The sequence below is a fragment of the Pelobates fuscus genome, chromosome 4 (genome assembly GCF_036172605.1).
Source record: "Pelobates fuscus isolate aPelFus1 chromosome 4, aPelFus1.pri, whole genome shotgun sequence".
NCBI lineage: Eukaryota > Metazoa > Chordata > Amphibia > Anura > Pelobatidae > Pelobates > Pelobates fuscus.
The window spans coordinates 233587286-233605613 of NC_086320.1; the positions used below are offsets into that span (position 1 = coordinate 233587286).

At 38.5% G+C, this 18328-nt stretch overlaps 1 protein-coding gene across 1 annotated transcript in view; it reads right to left on the reverse strand.

The window, feature by feature from the left end:
• The window catches only part of DNAH5 (dynein axonemal heavy chain 5), a 193295-nt gene that overhangs the window by 110511 nt on the left and 64456 nt on the right, over positions 1-18328 (reverse strand). The window contains exons 33-36 of the mRNA XM_063451949.1: positions 16930-17142; positions 6958-7182; positions 6309-6481; positions 4320-4498 (exon numbers count right to left, since the gene is read on the reverse strand). Coding sequence (XP_063308019.1) covers positions 4320-4498; positions 6309-6481; positions 6958-7182; positions 16930-17142 — 790 coding nt within the window. The remainder of the gene's footprint in view (positions 1-4319; positions 4499-6308; positions 6482-6957; positions 7183-16929; positions 17143-18328) is intronic.

The window sequence follows — 18328 nt, forward strand, 5'->3', positions numbered from 1 at the left end:
TTGTCTGCCTACCTCTAAAGGACAACTATAGTGCCAGGAAAACAAACTTGTTTTCCTGGCACTATAGTGCCCTGAGGGTGCCCCCACACTCATGGCCCCCCTCCCGCCGGGCTCTAGGGGGAGGAAGGGGTTCTCCTCCTCCTTTGGACGCCATCGGCTGAATGTGCATGCGCAGCAAGAGCCGCGTGCGCATTCAGTCAGTCCATAGTAAAGAATTCTCAGTGCTTTCCTATGGACGCTGGAGTCTTCTCACTGTGAAAATCACAGTGAGAAGCGCGGAAGCGCCTCCAACGTCTGTTAATGAGACAGCCACTAGAGACTGGATTAACCCATATGTAAACATAGCAGGCAGGTTAACCCTAGAGGGACCTGGCACCCAGACCACTTCATTGAGCTGAAGTGGTCTGGGTGCCTATAGTGGTCCTTTAAGTTATGAGAAATAATTACCCCTAAATCCCTTTACTCAGATGTTGAGGTTAGGACTCTATCAAAAATTCTGTACTCTGCCCTTGGGTTTTTACGTCCAAGATGCATTATTAATGTCAGTTGCCACAACTCTGACCATTTTTGTAGTTTACCTAAATCATTTGCCATTTAGCTTATCCCTCCTGGAACATCAACCCTGTTACATATGTTAGTATCATCAGCAAAAATACATACCTTACCATCAAAACCTTCTGAAATATCACAAATAAAAATATTAAATAGAATGGGTCCAAGTACAGATCCCTGAGGTACCCCACTGGTGACAAGTCCATGCTTCAAATATACTCCATTAACTACAACACTATGTTGCCTGTCACTCAGACACTGCCTCACCCATTCAACAATATTGGAATCCAAACTTAAAGATTGTGATTTTAGATGTTCAACAATCCTATCCTTTAACATGGTTTCCATTATTTTTCCCACTACTGAAGTAAGGCCTATAGTTGCCCGACTCCCTACTACCTTTCCTGTGAATGGGCACAACATTCGCTAGCTTCCAATCTTCTGGGACTACTCCTGTTAACAATGATTGGTTAAATAAATCTGTTAATGGTTTTGCTAGTACACCACTAAGCTCTTTTAATAGCTTTGGGTGTATTCCATCAGGTCCTATTGACTTATTTGTCTTTACTTTTGACAGTTGAAATAGAACCTCTTCCTCTGTAAACTCTGTAAACGGACATGTAACAAATTACTAATTTGTCATTTTTCATAACTGATGCCCCTTTTCCTTCTTTTTCATCTGTAAATACTGAACACAAATATTTATTGAGGAAGTCTGCTAGACCTTTATCCTCTTCTACATACCTTCCTTCTTTTGTTTTTAATCTAACTAATCTTTGTTTTACTTTCCTTTTCTCATTTACGTATCTAAAAATATGTTTAGTCCTCTTTTTTTTTTTACTAACTGTGCTATTATCTCTTCTGTTGAAAACAGGTACAATGGGCAAGCGAAAAGATCTTTGACAAGGACAAAATAGTGATGGGTAGATATCCAGATGAGAGCATCTCCAAAATTCTCGTCCCCATTTTTTGCTGACTGTGCTATTTCTTCTTCTGTGTGTGTGTGTGATTTGGAAGCTCTTATAACTTGCTTTGCATCTTTCTGCCTAATCTTAAAGATCATTCTGTCTTCCTCACTCTGGCTTTTTTTTTTTTATAATTACTAAATGCTAACTTTTAGTTTTTTACTATTTTTGGCCACATCTGCGTAGTACCACAGTGGTTTCTTGAATGTTTTGCATTTACTGACAAGCCTAATGCAATTTTCTGTTGCCTTCAGCAGTGCAACTTTTAAATAATCCCATTTCTCTTGGACTCCATCTAAATTGCTCCAGTCTGATAATGACTCCTTTTCACATATTCTAATTTTAGAAATGTCTGTTTTTCTAAAGTCTAACACTTTTGTTTTTGTGTGGTGTGACTCAGTCACTGTTCTTATATTAAACCACACTGACTGATGATCACTGCATCCTAAACTTTCATCTGCAGTAATATCTGATACCAAAACTCAACAACTTGTTTTAGAGACAATCCCAATAGGGAGTTTAGAATATGTTTGCTGCTGGCACAAGCAGCTATTTTGGTTTTCCAGTTCACATAAGGAAGATTAAAGTCACCCATATTGATAACTTCCCCCTTCATTATTATGTTAGCTATTCCCTCAACTAGCAGATTATCTAACTCTTCTATTTGTCCTGGGGGCCTATAAACACACCTACACAAGTTACTGTGTGATACAAAAAAACGTAGCCCAAAGGGACCTTACTAACTTTTACTAGGCTAGAATTTATGCTCTCCTTCACCCCTCTCCTTTTCTTGCCTTCCCTGTCGTTCTACATAAAGAGTACCCTGGTATTATGTCCCAGTCATTATTCTCATTATACCATGTCTCAGTAACAGCGACTAAATCAACATTATCAGTTGCCATTATTGCCACAATAAATCATGCAAATGGTATGCATTTATGGAATAATTTAAATATGTGAGCAACTAAAAGGCCCCAAAACGCATCATGGAACCATCTTCAATTTGTCATAATAAATAAAATAAAAAACTGCAATGGGGAGGTTATAAGTTTAGCTCTGTATTTTCACAAAAACTTGACATGGGTATACAAAGGACGTAATTGTTTACTCAGACGATATAGCTGGGCACAATTTGGTGATTTTTATTACAGTACTGTATATATGAAGATTGCAAACTGCGAAATTGCAATTTGCATGTAAAAAATTTGAAAATAAAATACTATAAACTTTGAAAGAAATGGATCTAAAATGGCTGAATAATAAGAATTAGAATAAAGCTAAAGTGCAATATACGCCATATGAGACACCCTGGGGTATCAACTTTCAGAAATTGTAAGCCTTTGTGGGGTAATTTCAACAGTTAAACTGTTATAATGCCCGAAAATGAGACATAGGTCAATCAATTACATCTATAAAAATTCTAACTGTAAAAACTGAAAATCTGAAATGTCAGGTTTATTTAATAGCGCTGTAGCTTCACAGGAAAGAGGCAAAGGCATATATTGAGGGTATTGTTGTAGTCAGAAGATGTAGTTAAACATCATAGAGGGTTTTTTACAGTAGTAGAACAAACCATGTTTACAAAATACATATTTTAAAAAGCAGGTAATATGTGTGTATGTAAAAAATCTGGGGGAAGAAAAACTAAATTTTACTACAATATTTAGCAGAAATTGGCAGTTAAATTGCTACTTAATAAGTGTCAAAATACCCTTAGTTAAGTAGCCTGTGATGTCTACTTTGTATAAATATACTTTTGTGTGGCAATTTTGTTTTCTGCGATGGTTATTAAACTTACTAGACAACATACCAATTTCTAAAATTGCTCCACATTGAAATGTTATTTTACTCCTTATATTTTGTAACATAAAACAAACTTAAATCCTAAATGCACACACTATTATTGCCAAAACTGTGAGGAAATGTGTTACTTTTTTTTTTTGGGGGGGGGGGGGGGGGAATATTTTTGTATTTTTAATAATAAATGAGAATGTATATATGTATATGTCATATAAAATTAAAGCCCTTTTGACCTTTAAAATATTATTAAAATATATGTTTATATTTATTGTTACAATTAATGTTCTATATCCTAAAAGTGAGTACACACTTCTTGACTCTGACATTCTGCTCTAACATTTACCGCTCTTGTGAACATAACAATCTGGTTGTTTTTTCCAGAGCAGCGACAGTAAATATATATTTTAAATTGTGTGTTCATGTTATCACCTCAAGAGCTGATCTATGATATTGTTAACATTTAATTGTTTATATTATAATACCATATTGTAACTCTGTACAAATTGTTACACACTCTGCATCTGTGCACTTGCTTGACATGTTGTTTTCTAAAACATGCCAATAAAATACTATTACACACAAAAAAAAAATGTATATAATATGTGTTGGTGCAGTAAATGAGAAAGATGGAAATTGCGGTTAAATACACACACGAAAATGCAAAAATTGCTTTGGTCCTTACATGAGTACAAAAGAATTAAGCATGGTCCTTAAGGGGTTAAATGTGTGTGCAATACATCTAAACTTTGTAAACATTTGATCAAATGCAATGCACAAAATGCTAAAGAGAAAAACGAACTGGTTGCAGGTTTTGCCTGTGACACATAAGTTCAGTTTACATGAAATTCATAGTTAAAGGCAATGCATATCAAAAACTAAGGAGAGCTTGAAATTATAACAAAAATGTAATACCTTAATAAACGTTTACTGGCTATTGTTTTACTCCATCATTCCACATGCTTCGATATGCCCCCTTTTCAAAATTGTTTTCCAAAATCTCACCTTTAAAAATTCGTCCCAAACCCCTAAAGTCCATCTGGTCAGAGCAATTGAACACGACGACATATTTGCCAAGACATCTGCCCATGTCCTTTGTAGTTTCTGTCTTGCCTGTTCCAGCAGGGCCGGCTGGTGCACCTCCCATGCTCATTCCCAAAGCCTGGGCAAGGGTAATATAGCATCTAAAAAGTAAGCAGACAACAAAAGGCAATTATATTTAAATTATAACTTCTTCCTTGTTTTTATAAAATACGCTTGCTCTTGAATATACGTTTTACAAGCACAGTTACACTAACAAAAGTTCAGAGGATCACCATAAATATTGCTTTTTCTTTTGTATAATATACACGTTATTTAATTTACATTTGCTCATTTAGAAACATGGGTTTGCTCCAATTGGTGCTGTTGAACCTAGGTGTTATAAAGGACTACACATTTAAGTTCCTAACTAAATAAAGAAGTATTTCTTGCCCATTATATGTTGTATTCCCTTCAAACATGAGCTCATGTACTAATGATGAGGGGATTAATACAATGATCCACCAATGATAAGAATAAAGCTGTACAAAGCATAGACATAGGGACATCTGAGATTTCAACAAAAGTAGACACTTATTAAAACACTCAACAGGTAGTAGATTAAGTTTATTAAACCTTTTTAACAAATCATATCAGAGCAACAGGATTGCTTTGTGTATGATGTGCAAAAAACATATCAATGAAATCCGATTAGCGGAAGCCAATGAAATGCAACAAAAGTAGAAGCTCTTGTTTAATTTCCACTAATCAGTTGTTGTTGTTGTTGATTGCTTTGATTATTGGACTTTGCTCCAAAAAAGTTACAGATTTCTGGCACATATAATTTAATATCCAAGTGTGAATAGTGACTTTAGGTGGAATCCTAAAGATGTAACTGTTCTTTGCATAGGAGTATAGTGACTCATAAAATGCAATTATACACTGATTGAGAGCGGCTGACTAAAGGGCAGCTTTATACGTGCCTTGATATGCAAGATGTATATGACAATATATTTTAGGATGTTATTAAACAAGTGTGCACATTTTGCACATTTCACAATTAAAAATAAAAATAGTGACAAATGTATTCGTTCAAATAACTGTAAATTGTAATTAAATTTCTAAATTTAAAGGGGTATTCCAACCACCATGATTTGAAGTGTTCATGGTGGTAGGAATCTGTATGTGCAGCATTTATAGTTGATACACTGTATATATGAATTAATCTGCTCATGTGTGCTGAGGGACTAGTTACACTCCTTCACTACACATGACTTTTCAATTATTGTGCATAAAATACATCTGCCAGAGCCTCCATGGGGAAGCGTGGATATCCCCTCCCTCCTTTACCAAGTTGAGCTATCCCCACCTCCCTATCCTCTCAATAATGCTAACTTTTGTTGTTGTTTTATTTTTCATTATTATTCTATGTCCTACCCACCCTCTCACTGTACCACCTTACTCCGCTGGCTTAGGTTGAGTGCATGCACTTTGCCAGAGCCTGTAAAGGGAGGTGTATCCCTTCCCTCTCTCCCCAAGTTAAGCCATCCCCACCTCCCTATCCCATTAATAATGCTTGTTTTGTTTTTTGTTTTTAGCTCTATGTCACACCATCTCCTTCAATCTACCTCTACATCTCCATACTGCATTAACTCTGAGGCAACGAAATGGTTCGGTTAAATGTTTTTCTAAGCCTGTGATTGCACCACATTTGCCTTGGCTGACCTCAGATGGAGGCATGTCAATTTTAGGTAGGGGGCCATATTAATAGTGACCAGTAAAGCATTTTAAACAGAGCTCGCCCTTCCTTCACTCCACCCCCCCCCCCCCCCCCCCCCACACACACCCCCATCCCAGGGTTGGAGTAACCATTTAACAAGCAAAACTTAATATACGGTACATATAACTGCAATGTTTCCACTATAAAATCATACCTACAAGTAAATGAATTATGAAAAATATGGAATTCTGTACCTGTCTGTCAGGGGAGTGATGACCAGTCTGTCAGTGCAGCCTAAAAACTCATTTTGGTAAATAAATGTCACATCAGTAATATTGATAAACATTTTATCAGAGTCTTCATTGAAATAAAATCTGCACTGTTTCAGCCACTCAAAATCTGTTGGACTTTTGATATGCATGCGACACTATAAAAAAAACAACAACAAAAAAAAACACATTGTTATAATTTAAATAGTAATATTTGGACACATTAACACATTGGGTTACTTGTTCATTGTAGGGAATGAACAAATTCCACAAATAGGATTGCTGCAAATCTGGTTTAAATTTACATAATTTTGAATAGTAATGTAGGTGGTATCTGACCAATCCAACAAGGGATTTGCAGGAAAAACAAGGTCTTCCACCAGGATCAGCAGAGCTCAGTAAAACCCATTAACTTTTGCAGCACTTTTTATTTTTGCAGCCTGGGGGATTTATGTGTAGCTGGTATCTTTTGTTTGTGTATAATATATAATCTTTTAAGTTAAAAAAAAAAAGTGTTTTCCCAGCATCAAAGATTTTTAGATAGCATGATGTATGTACACAACAGAGAGGGAGAGAGACAATGGAAAGATGGAGAATGATAATGAGAATGGATTTGCATATAGTGAATACTTACCAGGTCATCAAAAATATCTCTTTGGTGTACATGAATGGTGATCAAAGTCTCATATTTAATGCGCTCCACCATGCTAAGATCCTTTGTTGTCATATCAATCAATGTGTTGAGAAGCTCTAAGAAGGACTGGTTAGTCTTTTGCATAATTTTTTTGTCATATTTTGCATTGGTGAGTGCTTCTTCTGCATCCCTTGTCCATATCATTTGAATTCCCAGTAAACCGACCTTAAAAAAAAATTGATGAATTTCCAAAATATTGCAGTTATTTTTTTTTTCTAAATTCACATTAAATAGCTAAACATTTGTAGTGTATTTTAAAATGTATTCAAAAGACTTTTGAACATATTATTTATAAGTTTCACTTAATTTTTGCACTTTGTGAATTCCCCCTTTGCATGAATATATTCAGCCATAGTCACCCAGACCACATCAGCTCAATGAAGTGGTCTGAGTGCCAGGTCCCCCAGGTTGTAACCCTGCAGCTGTAAACATAGCAGTTTTACATTGCAGGGTTAATCCAGCCTCTAGTGGCTGTCTTCCTGACAGCCGCTAGAGGCGCTTCCCTGACGCTCAAGGTGAAAATCGTTGAAAGTGACTAAGTGGCTACTAAATAAGACTGGATATACCCCATTTGCAATACCTTGGGTTGTCTACTATTGCAAATGGTATGCCATCACGGGGGTGATTTTCATTCCTGGGCTACTATACGGTCTCAAAGGCAACGTAACCAATCTGGAGAATTTCAATGTGAAAAACTAAAATGCAAGCCTTATATTTGACTCTGTAGCTTTTGAAAACACCATAAAACCTGTACATGAAGGGTACTGTAATACTCATGAAACTTCGCTAAACACAAATATTAGTGTTTCAAAAATGCAAAACGTATCACAACATTATGTCGTCAGTGTAAGTGCCATTTGTGTGGGAAAAATGCATAAAATGTCACTCACTGACAAGATCATCGTTGTAATACATTTTACACTAATATTTGTGTTCAGCGAGGTCGTCCGAGTAAAACAGTACCCCCCCCCCCCCCCCATGAACAGGTTTTATGGTGTCTTGGAAAGTTACAGGGTTAAATATAGTGCTTGCGAATTAAATTCTCTGCACTTTCTGCCTGGGTTATCACATAATTATGCTAAAAGATTACTTAAATATACACATAGAATTTCAATATATATATATATATATATATATATATATATATATATATATATTAAATTCTATGTGTATACTTATGTAATCAATAATGTAATGATATATAATTTATATATATATATATATATATATATATATATATTTGCATTTATTTGTATTTTATAGATAGATGGATATATATAGAATGTCATTCTAAGTTTATTTTGTTACCTATATATATATATATATATATATATATTAATAACAAAATACAGTTAGAATGAAATTACATATGTATATATAATTTAAATTTTTGTTTAAATATCTTATTTTTTTAATTTATTATTGTAATTATATATATATATATATATAAATATATATATATATATATACACATATATATGTATTTTATATATATATATATAATATATATATATCTTATACATATGTAACTGTCAGGGTACCTGAGGTCTCTACCTCTAAAAGAGGTAGAGACTTAGTAGTTTATCCGTCCAAACGAGCTGTTTCCTTCGTTCCTCGCGGTTCATCCAGTCACTTAAACACCGACCGCGAGGAATCCACGTCCTTTTCTAGCGGTACGCTCAATACGTGACGTCATGACGCTATCACGAGCGACCTGCCACTCAAGTGTCCGATATCCAATCGGTACTTGTCAGAGGCGTGTCTACCATCCGGAGCCAGGGTATTTAAGCTTACTTCTCACTTCAGCTCATTGCCCTGTCGTGGTTCTAGCTTGTCTAGTCACTCAGTGCTCTGGTATTCTAGTTTGCTCTATTGGTTTTGACTCGGCTTGTTGTACTACCCTGCTTATCTCTGTTATCCCTTGACCCGGCTTGTCTCTCGCTTATCTGTCTTCTCGTTCCCTCGACCTCGGCTTGTCTCTGACTATTCTCTATTACTCTCGGTACGTTAGTCCGGCCATTCTAAGGCCCGGTATACGTACCTTTCCACTCTTTGTACTCTGCGTGTTGGATCCCTGTCCCGATCCTGACATTACGACAGGGCCAATGGATCCTGCAGGTACAAACAGTCAGCTTGGTTCTTCTGATCCCAGGTTTGACGCCATGGAGCATAGGATGGATCAGATGGCTCTAGCACTACAGGCACTTTTGTCTCGTGCTAGTAACCCACCTGAGGAGACACGTACTCCTTCTATTTCTCCTGCAGTCTCAGGTCTAGAGGTAGCCACTGTAGGTGCTTCTTCCCGTATTACCCCACCAGTACGTTATGGCGGGTCACCGGAAAAGTGTCGTGGCTTTCTGAACCAGATTAGCATCCATTTCGAATTACAACCCCGCTCTTATCCTACAGATAGAGCGAAGGTTGGATTTGTTATTACTTTACTCATTGAGAAAGCTCTGAGATGGGCCAATCCTTTATGGGAGAATGATAATCCACTAGTCTATAATTATAATGCCTTTGTAGCTGCGTTTAGAAGAACTTTTGACCCTCCTGGTAGAAAGGTCAATGCAGCTAGATTACTGTTGCGCCTTAGACAGGACGATCGAACACTAGTGGATTATGCACTAGAGTTCAGGTCCTTGGCGGCAGAAGTTAAGTGGAACGAACAGGCTTATATAGATGTGTTTCTGAATGGGTTATCAGATGTAATTCTTGACGAGGTTGCTACTAGAGAACTCCCTGAGAATTTGGAGGATTTAATTTCCTTTATATCTCGTATTGATGAACGCCTAAGAGAGAGGCAGAACACTCGAGATAGGACCCGTAGACCCTCCTTTAAACTAGCGCCTACCTTTCAAAATTCTGAGTTCGAGGACTTACGTATTTCTGAACCTATGCAGATAGGCAGTACTCATCTCACAGAGAGGGAGAGACAGTACAGAAGAAGGGAGGGTTTATGTATGTATTGTGGAGTCAGAGGTCATTTACGCCTAAATTGTCCTAATCGTTCGGGAAACGCTCGCACCTAAGTTTCTCTAGAGGACAGGCCTTGGGTGTTTCTACTTTGTCCTCTATTCACAACTACAAAGAGTTCAGGCTTCTGTTACCCGTTTCTTTAAAATGGGAAAAGGGAGTAGTCAAGACTATGGCACTAATCGATTCTGGAGCTGCTGAGAGCTTTATAGATCAGGGTTTTGCTGCCAAGCATGCTATTCCATCCCAGTTAAAAGAGACACCACTGGCTGTTGAGGCCATCGATGGTAGACCGTTACTTGAGCCTGTCATTTTCCGTGAGACCATACCGATTAACTTAACTGCTGGCATCCTACATAGAGAGGACATATCCTTACTGCTCATTTCTTCTCCGTCTATTCCCATAGTCCTGGGGTACTCCTGGTTGAGGAGACATAACCCTATTATTAATTGGGAGTCAGGGGAGATAGTTTCATGGGGACAGAATTGTCAAGAGAAATGCTTGCGGAAGGTCTCACCTCTCTGCTTAACCAACACCTCGACTAACTCTGACAATCCTACAGAGACACAAATTCCGTCTCAGTATCTAGATTTAAAGGCAGTGTTTGACAAAAAGAAAGCCGATACCTTACCCCCACACAGGTCCTTTGATTGCAAAATTAACCTACTCCCTGGTACCATGCCGCCCAGAGGTCATGTATACCCGTTATCTACGAAAGAGAACTCAGTTCTAGAGGAGTATATTCACGAAAATTTAGACAAGGGATTCATTAGGAGGTCCTCCTCTCCTGCCGGGGCTGGATTTTTTTTTGTTAAAAAGAAGGATGGTTCTTTAAGACCTTGTATTGATTATCGAGGCCTAAATAAGATAACCATTAAAAATGCCTACCCGATTCCCTTGATCACCGAACTCTTCGATCGTTTGAAGGGCTCTACAATTTTCACCAAATTGGATCTCAGAGGGGCATATAACTTGGTGAGAATCCAGCAGGGACATGAGTGGATGACGGCATTCAATACTCGATATGGCCACTATGAATATACAGTCATGCCTTTTGGGTTATGCAATGCACCAGCTGTATTCCAGGATCTGATAAATGAGGTTCTTAGGGAATTTCAGCAAGATTGCGTCATTGTATACCTAGATGATATACTCATACATTCTAGTGAGATTGAGACTCATCACAAGCAAGTCAGGAGGGTTTTGCACAAGCTTCTTCAACATGGCTTGTACTGCAAGTTGGAGAAATGTAGCTTTGATCAAACCCAGGTAACCTTTCTCGGCTATGTGATCTCGGGGGAGGGATTTAAGATGGATCCGGATAAGCTCCAGTCCATTCTAGAGTGGTCTTTACCCAAAGGTCTTAAAGCCATACAGAGATTTATTGGTTTTTCTAATTATTATAGGCGCTTTATTAAGGGTTATTCTTCAATTATCGCACCTATCACCAATATGACCAAACAGGGGGCTGATACTAAGAATTGGACTACTGAAGCCCTTCTTGCGTTCAAAACTCTCAAGGAGCTTTTCGCTTCCGCTCCAATTTTAGTTCACCCCGACACTTCCCTGCCTTTTCTACTTGAGGTAGACGCATCAGAGACTGGTTTAGGTGCTGTCCTATCTCAAAGGTTGGGTGTTGATAAACCATTACATCCATGTGGATTTTTCTCTAAAAAATTGTCTGGTACAGAGAGCAGATATGACATTGGTGACAGAGAATTACTAGCGGTTATCAAGGCTTTGAAAGAGTGGAGACATTTATTGGAAGGTACATTACATCCTGTTACCATTCTAACGGACCACAAAAATTTGTCTTATATCGGAGAGGCCAAGCGTTTGTCCTCCAGGCAGGCTCGTTGGTCGTTATTTCTTACCCATTTCAATTACGTTCTGACTTACAGACCTGGGTCAAAAAATTCTAAAGCCGATGCGCTATCTCGCCAATATGAGCCGTCTGCTTCAGTTGAACCACTTTTGTCCTCCATTGTACCCAAATGCAATATTATTGCTAATACCAGTCTCAAGATCCATTCTCCGCTACTTGACCAGATCTTGAAGTCACAACATCTGGCACCCGGAAACACTCCTGAGGGAAGAAACTTTGTCCCTCCTGAACTCCAACTGGAACTCTTACAATGTTTTCACGAAAGTAAAGTAGCTGGACATCCTGGTATTCGCAAGACATACTCTCTGATATCCAATGATTTCTGGTGGCCTTCACTACGAAAAGATATTGAGGAGTTCGTCGCAGCTTGTGAGACTTGTGCCAAGACTAAGCAACCTCATACATCCCCTTGTGGCCTGTTACACCCCTTGGACATTCCTGAGAAACCTTGGTCCTGTTTGTCCATAGACTTTATCGTAGATTTACCTGCTTCCAAGAGACAGACTGTTATTCTCACGGTGGTGGATAGATTTACAAAGATGGCCCATTTCGTGCCATTACCTAAACTTCCGACTTCTCCTGAATTGGCAGAGATTTTTGCGAGAGAAGTTTTTCGCCTACATGGGATTCCTTCGGAGATTGTTTCTGATAGAGGTTCTCAATTTATCTCACGTTTCTGGAGATCCTTTTGTTCTCAAATGGGAATCAAATTGAACTTCTCCTCTGCCTATCACCCTCAGTCTAACGGAGCTGCTGAACGCACCAATCAAAAGATCGAGCAGTATCTACGTTGCTTTGTTTCCGAACACCAGGACGATTGGGTCGGTTTGATCCCTTGGGCGGAGTTCGCACACAATAACCTTGTTTGTGATTCAACTCGCTCTAGCCCTTTCTTCATGAACTATGGCTTTCATCCTTCAATTTTTCCTTCGGTTTCCTCTTCTCAGGGGATACCGTCGGTTGATGATCATGTCGCCAACCTGAAGAAATTATGGGATCAGACTCGGCAAATTCTGTTACATAATTCCTCGTTGTTCAAGAGACACGCTGACAAGCATAGAAGAGCGGCTCCGGTCTTCGTTCCTGGGGATAGGGTGTGGCTGAGCACTAAGAATATTCGCCTAAAAGTTCCATCTATGAAATTTGCTCCTCGCTACATAGGTCCTTACAGGGTTCTCACTCGTATCAACCCGGTTGCGTATCGCCTTGCTCTGCCACCTGCCTTACGCATTCCTAACTCTTTTCATGTCTCCTTGTTGAAACCTCTTATTTGCAACAAATTCTCCTCTAAGGTTTCCTCACCTCGTCCTGTTCAGGTGGAGGGTCGGGAGGAGTACGAGGTCAGCTCCATCATTGATTCCAGAATTTCAAGGGGAAAATTGCAATATCTGGTCAACTGGAGGGGATATGGTCCTGAGGAGAGGAGTTGGGTACCTCAGGAGGACGTTCATGCTTCTCGCCTTCGCAGAGCATTTCACCTCCGCTTTCCATCTCGTCCCGGTTCCTTCCGCCCGGTGGGCGTATCTGAGAGGGGGGGTACTGTCAGGGTACCTGAGGTCTCTACCTCTAAAAGAGGTAGAGACTTAGTAGTTTATCCGTCCAAACGAGCTGTTTCCTTCGTTCCTCGCGGTTCATCCAGTCACTTAAACACCGACCGCGAGGAATCCACGTCCTTTTCTAGCGGTACGCTCAATACGTGACGTCATGACGCTATCACGAGCGACCTGCCACTCAAGTGTCCGATATCCAATCGGTACTTGTCAGAGGCGTGTCTACCATCCGGAGCCAGGGTATTTAAGCTTACTTCTCACTTCAGCTCATTGCCCTGTCGTGGTTCTAGCTTGTCTAGTCACTCAGTGCTCTGGTATTCTAGTTTGCTCTATTGGTTTTGACTCGGCTTGTTGTACTACCCTGCTTATCTCTGTTATCCCTTGACCCGGCTTGTCTCTCGCTTATCTGTCTTCTCGTTCCCTCGACCTCGGCTTGTCTCTGACTATTCTCTATTACTCTCGGTACGTTAGTCCGGCCATTCTAAGGCCCGGTATACGTACCTTTCCACTCTTTGTACTCTGCGTGTTGGATCCCTGTCCCGATCCTGACAGTAACTTCATTCTAAGTGTATTTTAATACTAATATATGTACTTATATTAATATTAAAATATGCTACGTATGACGTTACCCTGAGGAACGTCCCGAATAGGGACTAAAACGTTGGTCTCTGATTTTAACTTGAACTAAATAAAATATTGGAATTTTAAAGACCGGTGAGCAGCTATCCTTTGGCACACTGTACATTTGGAGTCCAGGCTATGGCACCGGGCATTATGGGATACTACTAAGTGTGAGTGCGGGGGAAACTGTATTTTTTTTATATTATATGTATAATATATATATATATATATATATATATATATATATATATATACACACACACACATATATATGCATATATATATATATATATATATATATATTTCATTTATTTTAAACATGTTTAATAATAATTTTTTTTACACCTCCCACCAGCAGAGGGACTGTAGACAGCCCAGCCAGTCCCTATGCTGACAGATCAACAGCCAGCTATAGGGTGCCATGTGATCGCTCTTTTAGAGCGATCACATGGCCCCCGGGGGCCTGATTTGCCGTGGGAGGGCTGCCTGGGCAGCCGTGAAAGTAAGTTTTCCTGAGGCTCCAGGGCAGAAAGCCGTTACGACGTTCTATCCCGCCGAAACGGCTTTAAAGCCCATTTAAATGGGGACGGCATAGAAAGCTGTAACAGCGTTAAGGGGTTAAAATCACTGACAGGTGAAGTGAATAACATTGATTATATTGTTGCAATGGTAGTCAGTTCTTTCACTGAAGCAGTAAAAATTGGCCAGTAATTTTGAGAAGAATGATGACAGTGTCAGTGCATCTCCAAAATGTTCAGTCTTGTGGGTTGTTCCCAGTATGCAGTATGCCAAAAGTGGTGCAATAAAAGACAACTGGTGAACCAGTGTCAGGGTCAGGGTGCCCTAGACCAAGCATGTCAAACTCAAAGGTTCCTCTGCTTAGCAGACACACAGCCACTCTGCCCTCTTGTGGCCGGGAAGACAAGAATCAGGAAATATTTTTCCTGTCTTGCTGGTCGCAGCCACAGCTCAAAGCAGCCCCAGGGCAGGCGGGCCTCAAATATGTCCACCGTGGGCCGCATGCATGTTTGACATGCTTGCCCTAGAGTAACTGATGCATGTGGGAAGCAAAGGCTTGCCTGCCTGGTATGATCACATGAAGAGCTCATTTTCAAATTGCTAAAAAAATGTTGCTGGCCATGAAAGAAAGGTTTCAGAGCACACAGTGTATCACAGTTTGCTGCATATGGGGCTGGTATGGGGCTGGTCAGAACGCCCATAACCACCTCCAAAAGCACCTTCAGTAGGGATGTGAGAGTCAAACTGGACCATGAAGCAAAGGAAGAAGGTTGCCTGGATCAATGAATCATGGTTTCTTTTAGATCAGGGGGAAGGCTGTGTGCTTTACCTAGAGATGGCAGCAGGTTACACTATGGGAAGAAGGCAGGCCATTGGAGGCAGTGTTATACCTGGGTTTTGATGGGAAACCTTGAGTTGATTTTACTTTGACACATACCACCTCTCTATAGATTGTTGCAGACCATGTACAGCTCTTCATGAGAGTGGTCTCTTTCAGAAGGATAATGCATCCTGTCACACTTCAAAAAATGTTCAAGAATGGTTTGAAGATAATGACAAAGAATTTTAATGGTGTTGCCTTGGCCTCCAAATTCCCCATATCTCAATCCAATTAAGCACCTGTGGGATGTGGTGAAACAACAGATCTAATCATGGAAGCCTCACCTCGCAACTTACAGGACTAAATGATCTGCTGCTAATGTCTTGGTGCCACATACCACAAGACATGTACAGAGATCTTGTGAAGACCTTGCCTCAACACATCATAGCTGTTTTGGAAGCATGAGGGGGACCTACATGATATTAGGCAGGTGGTGTTAATGTTGTGGCTGATTAATGCATGTTCCATGCAACTTATCACTCCTTTACCCATTAATTTTCTTACCATCATACCAAATATGTGCAAATATGTTAATATTTAATTGTCTTAATAAAATAAATTCCTGGCAATCATTAAGTTAATCAATTTACAATGTTCTTTAATTCAATGAATTTTATGACCAAAATGTGTTCATAAGTGTCCAAAATTCATCAATAAATTAACTATTTTAGTTCATCTATGAATGAATTCAGTTAATCTATGAACGAATTTCAGTTATATAATGGAATTATCGTATATTTGAAATCAGTAAGCTCAATGATTGCCAGATATTGACTTGTATAGGGACAATTGACAAGTATCAGATATTTGCACACATAAAACTACAAATTGACTACTATATAATTTTGCTGTTAGATTTGTGTAATTTATATTGGATTTAATTACTAGGGATTTGGTGGTGGAACTATTAATACACACACCAAGCACGTTAAATTGGCAATGGAATCTTTGCAAAGCTAAAAATCACAACATAATCATTCAAGTTTTGTTGGTTATACAGTCCAAGCTCAGCAGTTTCTTACTACTCTAACATCCTGGGACGCACCGTTCACTATGTACAAGAACACCGATCCATCTTCCTTTGAGACACCCTTTATTATTGTTCATATATATCTTGTTTATTTTATTTTTGTTTGTTTTTTTGTTTTTCGTTTTTTTTTTACAAATATTGCAATCCCTAGGTAATGTATTATCAAACTGTTATAGAAAAGAAAAATGACAGCTACCACTACAGTACTTCCAATAATAATGTATTTTATTTATTTTCAAAAGTTAAAATTGAACCACTAAGGCAACAGCATCACATTTGAAAAACTGCACACGTTTGCACCCAACAGCTCTCACCAGATATTAGCGCCTTACATGTTTCAAACTTCAAGGAAGAATTCCCCCTTAACAAATATGAAACTGATCGACCCCATCCTTTATGCTGATAAAATTTAAACAAAATTGTTGAAACTACATCAAACTATGAGGCATTTACCTGAGCAGGGAATGATGAAAGAAATTCAATCAGTTTAAATTCGCTGTCTTGAATGACAAGTGCTGACTGTCGAATCACAAGATGAAGAGACAACTGAGATTCCTTTAAAAGGGCATTGAGCCAAACTTCCACATTGCCCTCAGCCATGACATGCTTGTGCAGATCGATAGTCTCACCCTCCCGTGAAGATATGGACAAGATCCGATCATAAACCTATCATAATAAAGGAATATGGTAAAAATATGTACATCTACAAAAGAATATTTATAATTTCTGTCTGCTGATAAATCATTTAATGATTTGTATATGAGGTATCCACAGTAAGTCCTGAGATATCAATTGCTCAATCAGCGCTGAATCCGTTATGGAATATTAAGGTGAAATGGAGATTAAACATCACACTTTTAACAAACCAAGCAGATTGCATTGTCATTTTTTTCCGATGAAAAGCTTTCTCGTGTGTAGATAGGTGGTTGTGGGTATAGACTAGGTATCAAAAATATGTTATTGTACAATTGATAGACATGATAATTTGACTCCTGTAGTATGAATCACTATGGATAAAGCAGGAAAAATAAAACAAAGACAATGGACAAACAAATTCATTTCATTTCATGATCCTGAGTTCTTTCCATGATGCAAAAAAAAAAAAAAAGAATTTATGAAAAAAACAAAACAAATATTATTAATGGTTAGAGGACTGCAACTGGATGATTTATTGTGAGACATGACCAACAGAGAGAAAAACAGAGGAGAAGTAAAAAAAAAAAAAACATAAATATATGTTTATTTAACGCTTTTCCCTCTTATGGTTACTTTTCATTTGCTCTGTGAACCAAACAAAGGGTAAAATGTGTTTTTATCAGTGTACTGCAAAATATATACATAATATTTATTTTATGTTTATATCTAGATGTACATTTTGACCAATTTTCCCTCAGTTTTGCTTCATCCAAATCGGTTTTCCCGAAACAATCACATAGACAAAATTCATCCGAACAAAATGTCAAATGCACGAATCCCGAATTGACTGGCTGAATCAATATAGGCAAACCAAATGTATTCACTTTGCACAAATCCAATACATACACATACCTTAGATATAAATCTATAATGTTATGTGTATATGTATACTAGTATTTAAATAATGCAAAGATATTCTGCAGAGATTTTCAATTATACAATGGGTATGTTTGATAACAAGCAATTCACATACAAAATAATATTGCCAGAGATACAAGGTAAGGAAAGATTACAATCTATGAGAGAGGGATAAAGAAACGCAAGAGGTAGAACATCAGGAGAGGGGGTCTGATCGATATGATGCCTGTGTCAAATTAAAAGGTGTATAGAACAACCAAAAGAGTGGAAGTGAACTTGACTGCAATAGCAAAGGAAG